General features: G+C 35.0%; 2 protein-coding genes across 2 annotated transcripts in view; both read right to left on the bottom strand.

Annotated features, from left to right (window-relative positions):
* Nucleotides 1–3,315: 3,315 nt before the first annotated feature.
* LOC122063841 (E3 ubiquitin-protein ligase SDIR1-like) lies at nt 3,316–4,105 on the bottom strand. The gene has a single exon (XM_042627547.1). The coding sequence runs from the start codon at nt 4,078–4,080 to the stop codon at nt 3,430–3,432; it is 651 nt and encodes a 216-aa protein (XP_042483481.1). The 5' UTR covers nt 4,081–4,105; the 3' UTR covers nt 3,316–3,429.
* Nucleotides 4,106–5,139: 1,034 nt separating this feature from the next.
* Nucleotides 5,140–11,878, bottom strand: part of LOC122063847 — a 12,052-nt gene continuing 5,313 nt past the window's right edge. The window contains exons 4-5 of the mRNA XM_042627551.1: nt 5,401–5,526; nt 5,140–5,270 (exon numbers count right to left, since the gene is read on the bottom strand). Of these exons, the coding sequence (XP_042483485.1) occupies nt 5,140–5,270; nt 5,401–5,526 (257 nt within the window). The remainder of the gene's footprint in view (nt 5,271–5,400; nt 5,527–11,878) is intronic.

Genomic DNA, 11,878 nt, shown 5'->3' on the forward strand with positions numbered 1-11,878 from the left:
GAACTTGGTACGAGCCGTAAACTCGGACGTCCTGAGTTCGACTCCCACTAGACACACCTTGGGCCCTCACATGGGGGTGTTTAGTGCTCTTCACTGCTTTCAATGAAAATTAAATAGTTCTCATTCAACCCCGGTATAACCTGGTCCATACGGTTGTGGGGTCAGTATAGACCCGCAGGACTAGTTAGGCCAAAAGGCCTGGATACCCGTCGTTAGCCAAAAAAGAAGAAGGAAATGACCAAAACCAAGCATAACTAGTACTGATACTCATGCAATTTTTATTTTTTAAATTCAAGAAATTTAATAACTAAATATAAAATGATTTGAAATCAACAACATAATCGTCTGGAAACACATGACGGCAGCCTTTTACCCTATACCTTCCATTGCCAAATCTATTTGTCTTTTGAAATTTAAGTTTGGTTAAAAAAAAAAAAGGAAAATAATAACGCGATTATGTTATAGAAAGCTTTTTTACGGTGCTTTACTAATAATTTAATAAAGAATAGAACTGGTAGGACCCATGTAAAAAGGATGATCTTGAACGTCGATTTCGTATATTCTAATGTTCTGTAGTCAGTTTTCGTGAGGCAAGATATCACCTCCTGTGGTACCGACGTTGATGGAACGGATCCCTACTCCATATCCTCAATCTTAACGATCTTAACGGGCATCTAAGGTAGAATGGTTCCACAGTACCATGTGAGTGGGTTTCTTTTTGGGTCCACATAATGCAACTGTAGACAGCAGTGTTCTATGTATACATGGCAGCCTACACAGGACCATAGTTAGCAAATTTGGATTCGGGAATTATTCGGACGGAGAATTATTCGGAATAATTCGATTAATTAATTTAAGGATTCGGTCAAAAAAGCGGTCAAAAAAGCGAATATGACGTTTTGTTTTTTGTTTTTTTGTTTTTTTGTTTTTTGTTTTTTGTTTTTTTGTTTTTTTTTAAATAATGTTTAAGTGGACCAAATAATTCGGTTTAATTCGGTTTGGCCCGAATTATTCGTGTTTTAAATTCAAATTAGTAAAAATCGTGTTTTTTACCGAATTTTATTTTTAATTCGGATTCGGTCAGAATTTTTGATTTAATTCAGAAAAATTTGGTTCGGCCGAATAATTCGCGAATTATTCGGCCGAATTGCTAACTAGGCACAGGACTAAGACCAGAGTCTAATAGTTCATCTAAGAGAATTCTGGACCGCTTGATCGTCTGTTATGGGTTTGGTTGATGGAAAAGTTAGATTCGCTCCTCTCTTTAGTGTTCATCGCCCAGGTCTTGTTCATAATTATTTGGACAAGCTTCACGTGATGAGGTGATGATTCTATAGTTCGTAGCACCTCATTCTCCGATCCTTTGTTAGTGCCTTGTTTTCCACACCCTTTTCAAACCATTGGATTATTGCCTCGTTTTTCATGCCTTTCTCAAACCGTTGATTCAATAGTCACAATGTCTTGAACTCGATTACACTTTTAAAACTTTTTGGGAAACAAAAAATCAAATACCTTTTTGCAATTCCAAAATTATGAGCTTCAGAAGGATGAAGGCAATACGAAATTGTGAGCTTTGCACAACCAAATTGGAATCACCGCATTTGGATAGAAAGAAGTTTCAACAATTGGTTAGGGGTTTGGATAGGTCGAGTGAAGTATTGGGTTTCACAATTTTTGTCGCTTTCACTTGTTTATATAAACAGAAAAACAAATCTAACTTGTTTTTCCATTCCGGTTTCCATATACAAAAGTAGGCATAAATTTTTATTTCTATTTCAAAAAATTAGTGAAACGAAACAAAAAAATCAAACGATTTTTGGAATGTTTTTCTATTACTGAGCACAGAAAAATGGAAAAACCGTCTCTAGAAACAAAATTAAACTGGCCCTTAGTTTTATCCTTGTTGCCCGTTAAAGGGAATGAATGTTCCTCCATAATGTATATATTGCATGAAATCCTCGAAATGAGCTACTCTAGTGCACACATATAGAAGTATGAGAAAAGATCTATATTCAAATACTTTTTTTTTCGTTCAAATGAGAGAACTTGATGAGTTTTATCAATAGAACTGACTGGAATTAGAGAGTAGTAGCCTTCATTATAAGGCACAAGGTAATTCTTTTTCCACCAAACTCTTCTGTTGTTTTGAGTGCCATGTGTCATTTCTTCACAGGATGCATGTATGCACATATTATGCAATAATACAGGCGATCTACAAACCAATAGAGAATATTTTTAGCATAATTTAAACTCTATCAGACACTGCAGAAAGTAAGTAATGTGCAAAAACAATAAAAACTCTACAGGTGGAATATTATTTTAATTTAATTCCAGTGCCTCCTCAAATATTTATACCTTTGATGATTGTAAATGCATAGACCCAACTGACATGGAACTGAGAAGCACTATTCAATAAGAAAACCTATATCTGCTAATTCTTCGATGATTATGTTGTCTTCGAATAGATATTAAGAAGCTTATATAATCTGCTTATGTTTTTAGGACTAAACTTGCTCCAAGAACTTTAATATTTGTCATAGTTGGGGTCACCATTTTTTCTCATATGGCTGCATTTGTGTGTCAAATTGAGCATCCAAAGCCACATACTCATGGCAAAGCAAGTATGAGAAGTGCCTAATAAGTGAGCCCAAAGGGATAGAATAATGAAAATGCATCTACATTCCATTGATATGATTCTTGATTCAACGAAACCTTAATTAAGCTCACTTTTTAATCACTTCCCATGAAATTTGACCAATGTAATAGATGATGGGATGTAAATATGGATAGTGTTACATTCGATCTAAATTTCATCCATTTACATCCCTAGCAAGGAGAGCATAATATTTTCATCTCCTTAGAGGCCTATCTAGGTATTGCCAACCATCTATTTGGGAAACTGTTGTCTCCTTAGAGGCCTATCCAGGTATTACCAACCATCTATTTGGGAAACTGTTGTCCATGGCAGTGGATGGCTTCCTAACTAGGAATGGGTTTTGATTAGTCTTGAGGAGATGATGTTTGAATTTGGATGGGAATCCATCAAGGTCGTTTAAGAAATCCTAGTATTCAATTTTCTTACCATAAATAGGTGTTGATTGTGGAATAGGAATTTACCAAAAAAAATTTAAATCATATCCTGAAACATATGTTGCCCTCTAAAAATCTGAACCAACCCGCAACAAACCTTCTAATTACACAAGCATTAAAACCATATGAAGAAACAAAGAATATGATCTGATTGAGAATTAAAACTTTCATTAAATTCTCATACAGTTCCTACTTTTTTTCCTTTTTTGGCTAAAAATAAGCAAGGTATATATTAATAATAATAAAAAATAGGGATACAATCTAACCAACTCTAGACAAAACCAACAAAAAGATAAATCCTAAGATGCTTTCCTCCTTCGGCATGGTCATCAGCAGAGATTAATCCTCTGTAGGCATTGCAAAGCGACACAACGGACACAAATTCTTGTATTCCAACCACTTGACGATGCATTCACTGTGGAAGAAATGTGAACAAGGCAATGGCACGATATCGACTCCTGTCACATACTCATCCATGCAGACCATACAAGTCTCAGGCTCTTGTGTATCATCAAATTTCTTAATCTCCAAAGCCTCAATCGAAGATCGTGACGCTGGAGTCAACCTAAAACCCTCTTCTCGAGCGATATCCATCAATGTAGCCTCGATATCTTCAGTTTCTTCTTCGATAGTTCTGTAAAGAACAACATTAAGATCTACGGTGATATGCAAGGATTGAGACCCTCTCTCTTGGCACAACAAGGCCTCTGCAGCAGCATAGTTGGATATCTGTTGTGCTAATCCCAAAATGGAGGAGGGAGGTATTTCTATTTGTGAAAGCATATCTTGGATATACAACTCTCTGGTTTGAGGGTTAATCAGGTAAGGGAGCTCAATGTTGAATACTTGGGGTGATGATCCATTCGTGGTTGTTACTGGAATATCCTCACATTGAACTATGAAACAGATTGATGCTTCTATTTCTGATTCAATGGAGTTTATGGGTTCGCCATGGTCTGCACGCATGGATGAAGTAACAGTTGGAAGCATGATTGATCTTTCTTGATGAAAGGAAGAGGAAGTTAAGAATGGATTAACACGTAAAATAGAGAGATCAATAGAGAGTGATAAGGACTGACCCTTTTTATAAGGGTTATGGAATATAGGGCATTCATGTAAAACTAGAATTTCAAATCCCTACTTCTACCCCAACTTGGAAAACCAAATTGGAAGGTTGCTTGACAAATGAAGAGAGAGAAGGAGAGAAAGAAGCCTAATAGAAGTTTAGGCTTATTGATGTTACGGTTACATATTGGTTTGTCGAGTTCAATTAGAAATAGAAGTTTCAACTGTTTTTAAGGTTTCCTAATATTGGTAAGGAGTTAAGGTTTATTGATGTTTCCAATCTTAACGTGACGTGGACAGAAACCTTCTAAAACTCGGTAATGGTCTTAGATCGATCAAGCCGACACCAATTGGGATTGGTTTGGAACAAACAGTATCGGGTAGATATATTTTTGCTTTTTAATAAAATTTAAGTTTTATTATATTTACCCTTGGGATCGAAGATCAGCCGAAACCGATATGAATTTATTCCAGCCGATATTGACCGATCAGATCTAAGTTTTAGAACCATGGGTGGGACTATTCTCGGGTTTCAAGTTTCAAGTAAGATTATTAGGTTTCCAAATGTGCAAATGAGAACCGTGTAGTATTTAAATTTCAATTTGGGTTTTCCTAATCAGAAAGATGTAGATGAAATGATCAGAATCATCAGATCTTATTTGCCTTTGTAATTTTCTCAGGCTTTGTTTGGTTGCAAGGAAAGTGAGAAAGGGAAATAAAGCAAAAGGAAGTGATTGGAAGGGAAAAGGAATTTTTTTTCCTTTTGAAATGTTTAGTTATAATGGAAGTGAGGTGAAATTAATTTTGAGTCTTTGACCCATGCAGTAAGGTTGTAGCCCGAACTACAAACCTTCCAGCCACACCACAAACTTTGTTCAGTTAATGAATTGAACTCCAAAACTCCAAGAAGAGCTCCAGAGCCCTTTGCACAAGTCCATGAAAAACTAACACACGTATCATGGCATTCCAAGTAGCTGTATTTTTTTAAAGCATTTCATCAAACAATCTTCGAGCCATCAAAATCGCTTTATTTTGGCGTAATGTGCCAAACATGAACGTGCCAAGGATCACTCCCATTATAAAGACAATAATCCATTCACCCAAATCTAGACAGCCTGATCTGGCACAAGCAGGCAGGCAATACATATGCCAGGGTCGCACCATTGGGTTAAATCCCTTCCGTGATTATTCAATCAAACAACTGATACGCTTCATTTGAGCAAAATTTTTGTGCATACCACTTACCATCAAAGTCCAAACTAGCTATCAGTTTTTCCTTACAAGTTTCTTCAAACAAATATTGAGCATCTCTAGTATTAGATGACAACACATAGCACCTCACCAAACCGTTATCCACAAACACATCCAAATCTATTAACGTATTTAAAATAAATTTCACATGTAACATATTCTCCGAACAATCAAACACCTAAAATTACTTTCTCTTCAAAAAAATCTCACTTTACATAAAAATTTTATGTTCCCTTACAACCAAACAAAGCCTCAATGTAACAGTCCCACCCACTATTTCAAAAACTAGAAAAGGGTCAGTTGAATCGGCCCGATTCTATATGGCCGATTCTGGGTCCAAAACCATAGAATCGCTTAGTTTTCAGATAGAGGGTTTATTCGATATGGCTGATTCTAGGGCTGTTTTGCATCCCTGAGCATTGACAATTGACATCCAACTGCAAAGCCCTTCTATTATTAGCACATCTAATAAGAGAATAAATACCAATTTCATATGGATGAGTCATTAGAATAATTAAATAATGCTTCTCAATTCATCATCATTATTAGGTAAACAAAATAATATATTAAAAAAAAGAAAGAAGAAAGGGAAAAGCCACCACTAGCAAGAAGCCGACAAAGACTTACTAGAGCAAAATCTCAACCTAAAAAATCATCAAAAAAAAAAAAAAAAAAAACAAAACAAAAGGAAAAAAAAAAAAAACAAAACATCCCGTGAACAAACTCTAAGGGGGATTAGGATGATCTAAGAGGAAACAATAAATTGATTTCTCACAGTATATTTCTTCTTTTTTTTTGGAGGGGGGGGAGAAAGGTTTCTCATTCACACAAGGAAAAGGGAGCGAGAGAGCCTTCTAACGGACATTAAAAGTACTAGAAGCCCCAAAACTGAAGACACATCTTGGAGGAGGAATTCCATTGCCTTTTGTTTCAGTCCCACCAAATGTGATACATTGATACATAAAAGCTAAACAGCCAATGATGTCAAAGATAGAATTTCATTTAAAGTAAGATAGGACCCAGCTCCATTCTTGATTGAAAGACTGAATCTACTATGAGAGGGCCCACTTTGCAATAATACCATCTTGAATCTTCCTAGAGAATGTGTAGGAGAAGAATAAGTGAGAGACATCTTCCTAGGCAATCCATCAAATGCAGTAATTGGGAATATAGATATAATCATAGTGAATGAAAGGTTTGTAGCAATACTAAAACGATACAAAAGATAATGGAAAAAACAAGAATAAGCAATGCACACAAATTTACGAGGTTCGGCAAGATTGCCTATGTCCATGGTGAGATGAGATCCTGCTTCACTATCAATAGAGAATAGGGTTACAGCGCTCGTCCCTCACATCTCTCAGTATTGCTTGCATTACAGAAAAAGAAATCATCGCTATAAATACATAACAAAAAACCCTAATCCAAAAAGTACACAATTGCCCTCAAATAAAAAATTCGCGTGGGGCCCCTACTATGCAAGGGGGCCTCCTACTCTTTTTGCAATCCCCACAGTCTGCTAATCGACTAGCGGGACCGTCGTCCTGCCTGTCGAGGCGCTACACTAGTACTCCCTGGGTTAAACTATGACAGAATACAAGACATCGTACACCAACAACGTTGCGTAGGAAGAGTGAAAGTGAGAGCTCTTAAAGAGAGAAAACTATAACTGGGCATCCTAATTCTTGATTGAACAAAGACAAAAAATGCCTAGGAGAGGACCAGCACTTTACAAAGATACCATTCCAAATCTTCCTAGAAAATGTAAGGGAGAAGCGTAAGTGAGACATTTGCTTAGCATTCCAATAAAGACAACAATTGAGAATATAAACGGAGCCGTGAGGAATGAAAGCTTTAATAGAAAGGGTGAAATTGAGAGCTCTCAAGATAGAGTAAACCATAACTAGGGATGAAGCTTTTCAACCAAATAAAGCTAGTCAAAGGAACCAGGAGCATCTTTGACCGCAATAAGTTGCAATCAGAGGAAGTAGAGAAACTCCTCGAAGGATATATAGGTGGTCCACTGGACAAGGTCCCCGGCCTCCCCTTCCGTCTCCTCCCCTCCCCTTCAGCATTGGATATATCTAGATTCAAATTATTTGGTGGATCAACTGGCCCTCTTTGAAAGGCAATTGTGTTTTTTTTTTTTTTTTTTCCCATGTTGCGTCCATCATAAAACCTAGCTTCTTCCCTAAATTCCATTTAGAAATTCATTGGCCTATCCAACTACATATATTCTCTTGTATCAAGTTCAGTTATAGTGAAAGACCATCATATTGGTTCCTGTTTTGGTAAACGCACAGACTAACCTGTCTTAGGTAGGATTGGTTGGTAACTTAATCTGGAGGGTATCATAACCAATGTCTTGTCTATATACAGAGTGTTAGATCAAATACCAATAAATAAAAAGAAAAACAGAGACAAAGATTCACACAAGACACAGATTTAAAGAGGTTCACACACCAATGTGGTATGCTACATCCTTGGACGAAGAAAAAAATGTTTCACTATGATTAAAGAAGAGTTAATAACAATGGAAAATTCTCTCAAGAGCATCCAAATCGCGACAAGAAAACTCGTCCAGATATCCTAACACAAAAAACCCCAAAGTTTGATATTTGCTCAACAAGACGATAGAATATTATATACTCCTCCAAGTCTGGTCAATTCATCAGGTCATAGTGGATCGGATCGTTCCAACCCAAAAATCCCGATTGACCTAACCTCTCTGCTACCATCATAGATTTTAGGAAAAATCTCATTCAAGTTATCATCAAAATATATCAAAATAGGTCATTCTTCAAAGCAGGTGAAAAATTCAAAACAAACTTAACATATAAATATCTGCGAACACAATACAGGTTGACAAAAGAAGTTGAAGTGTGTGAGCGTATGGCTTATGAAATCAGGAGCAGTTGAGAATGGTATATCTGATATTTGTGGATTAATGACAGTTGATACCATATAATGGAATATAATTGTATTTAAGCATGGAAAATCGAACCATTGATGTATGACATTTTTGCAAATTTCCAAAGTTATTGATGGCATTATTTTTGTTTTGTCCTAATATTCTTAACATGGCTGCTCAAAACCAAATTTAGGTTGAATAAGTCTATGGGTGGATGTCATTTTTTCTATTCAGATCGGGCCTAGACATGTAGTAATTTTTTATTGTCTTTCCAATGGTAGATTTAAAAATTTTATTTATTTAATCTTCATATTAATATTGAGGGAATTATTGCCCATCTTGCCAACAACTCATACTGAAGGGATTTCTTGATGGTTATTTTTCCATTCGGAGTAATGCATGGAATCAAGCTAGTCTTTTCATTATTTCAAGGGGAATTTACTATCACTCCCCTACACTTGGCCTATATTTATTAAACTCTCCTACCTTTTTTTTTTTTTTTTTTTTTTTTTTTTTTTTTTAATATTCCCTTGCTTTTTAAATTTTACATCTCTTTCTTCTCCGCTCTTTTTAGATATCCAGATTACCCCTTCTTTTCACTTGTAATTTATTACACTTTTTTTCAAATTGATTGGTTCAAAAGATGGTTTGAACCAAACCGCTAACAAGTTTTGTCTCATCTAATCATCAAGGATATTGCAAATTCAAAAAAGAATAATTTGGTAATCGATCTATATCTAATATTGGTATCATATGTTCCAATCGGATATCTACATACTGATCCAATACTTGTATTAATTCTATATCTATATCGGTATCATATGTTCTAATCGGGTATCACAAATTTTTTATTTTTTATTTCCCTCAAACCATGTGTCACAACCCTAAATGGGGAATGTAACATTGAGATTACTGATTTGAATTAGTATCGGCTAAGACCAATACCAATCTAATACCGATAAAAATTTAGATCGCTAAATTTATGATGATGATGATGATGATTCGATGAGATGAAATAAAAAATGTAATAATAATAAATAAATAATATCTTTAAGGATACATCAGCTATATCAATATCCTTGATGATTGGATGAAACAAAACTTGTCAGTGGTTTGGTTCAAACCATATTTTAAACTAGTCAATTTGAAAAAAGTTTAATAGGTTATAGGTGAAAGAAGGATTAATCTCGGTATTTAAAAAGAACAGGAGAGAAAGATATGTAAAAATCAAAAAGCAAGGAAATATTAGAAAAAAATGTAAAAGGTAGGGGAATTTTAGTAAATATAGGTCAAGTGTAGGGGAGTGATAGTAAATTTCCCTTATTTCAAAGAATCGTCGTGGGATCATGGTGTTTCTTCCGAAAAAATCAAAGTGGGGAAAACGTCAAATTACTCGGCTTGGTTCTCTTGGGTAGGCCTATGTATTTGGATGCCTTGTGTTGGCGCTATCCTCGTTTCCTCTTCAATTTCCCTTCCACCTTGATTCGAATGTAGGGATAGACCTATGCTTTTGTTGTGGATCTCTCTCCATGTATTTTCTTTTTTATTTCTTATTATTTCCTTTATTTACAAATCTTCATCCAAAACCATTAGAAGCTCCAATTGGCTATCTGAAAAATATTTTTGTAGTAAATTTCTCTCTCCCCTTTTAAGGGAGTTGCGATGTGTTCATAAACCTTTATATTGAAATCTGAGAAGACTTTCCCTACATTTCTTATGATCTTAAATTATGTGTGACCTTTACCCACAAAAGAGATGGGAGGGAGAATCATTCTCATACTGTCAATTCTAGATATTAATTATATATATATTCTATCAAAAAGTATTAACAAACGCAAACAGATTATGGATTATATCTAGATCAAGATCCCACACATTGACAGCCCCTCTTTAGTCTTATCAAAATAAGTTTCTCCATGTAGCCTTACGTATCTGTTACACTGTAGCCTAAGATATAAAATGTGTGATCAGCCTGAAAGCACTACATTGTGTCACCCATGACGATAAGTCTATTTTTTGGATGGATGATGATCCACATCTTCTGTTTCCTCCCAAGGACAAAATAATATGTCAATTTTCATTTAGAAGAAAGCAATGTTTGCAGAATTCAATGGGTGATGTCATTAAGTAATAGATCAAAAAAAAAAAAAAAATCGTAAATTAGAAATTCATTAAAAAGAGGAGAAAATAATATAATCCATAAAAAGGAAATTGCCTAAAATCAGATTTGTTTTTGTATAACCCAAAAAACAGAAGTACAGTAAGGGAAAAACTACAAAAGACGAATCTGAATACCCCATAGGTCAATTTTGTTTAGCAGAAAACAATAATTGCAAAAATTTGATTATGGTTTTTGCTTTTGTATTTGGCTATGGCCATTTTTTCTCTTATTCATTAAACATTCTTTGTTGACCTATAGCAAAAAAAGGATTGCTCTTATATTAAAGTAAGTTTTTTGACGATGTGGTGGGTCTCCCCATGAATGGACAATAAGAATCTGCCCTACCGGTTTGAAATTATGCACATAGTATTTGACCATAAGATGTGATGTACCTTTTTTTTTTTTTTTTTTTTTTTTTATTACAATAAACGAAATGTATATTAAAGAAAATGAAAAATATATATACAAGATCAACATCTGGGCCATAAACAAAGACTAATATGTGTGATGTGAAACAAAGGCTAATATGTAATCTTAAGTTTCACCTTTGACTTTGCCATCAGTAAAACAAAAGATTACAACATAATGATGTGATGAATTTCTAAAAGTTTCTGATCAAATAAAACTCCTAGTGTCAATGATGTTTAGAATCAACAAAGTTGTCCACACCTCTCTCTCTCTCTCTCTCTCTCTCTCTCTCTCTCTCTCTCTCTCTCTCTCTCCATACAACTTATTCCCAAGTCTCAACTTCCTTCTTAAATATTCAGGCACTTTTTCTTACCAGCTATTTTTGTTTTTTTCCCCCTCATCTCCACCTTTCATCTTTCCTATGTTGGTGGCTTTCATATTTCTTCCAATGCATTCACTGAAGAAGAAACTCAGTAGCATGCGGGCAAAGATCAATTACAAATGTATTGGAAAGGTGGAAGACAATGTCGAAGGCCTGCCTCTGGTACCTAAAGGTTGTTTTCCAATATATGTGGGTGAGGAAAGCACCAGATACGTGGTTCCATTGAAGCATCTTTCGTCTCCAGACTTCCAAGCATTACTGAAACAAGATGAGGAGTTGAATTACAAAAACGAGGGTCCTATTATGTTGTCATGCTCAATCCAGAGGTTCGAAGAGGTATTGAAGAAATTAGAATAACTATTATTGTTATTATTATTATTATTATTTGGCTTAACCCTTACTTGGTATAGAAATCCTTATGATCTTGAAGCTGCTCACTCGGCATTATTTCCAAAAAAAAAAAAAGTTTAGGAATATCATTATTCAAAAAGTGTTTATATATTAGTGAATCGAATTAGCCAGGCTACATATGGATGATAGAATCCCAAACATATGGTTGATTTCATCTATTCTCAATTATATTTTAGACCCAATTGTAGTTTTTTTTTTT

This window comes from Macadamia integrifolia, unplaced genomic scaffold (assembly GCF_013358625.1).
Source record: "Macadamia integrifolia cultivar HAES 741 unplaced genomic scaffold, SCU_Mint_v3 scaffold1475, whole genome shotgun sequence".
In the NCBI taxonomy this organism is placed as follows: Eukaryota; Viridiplantae; Streptophyta; class Magnoliopsida; order Proteales; family Proteaceae; genus Macadamia; species Macadamia integrifolia.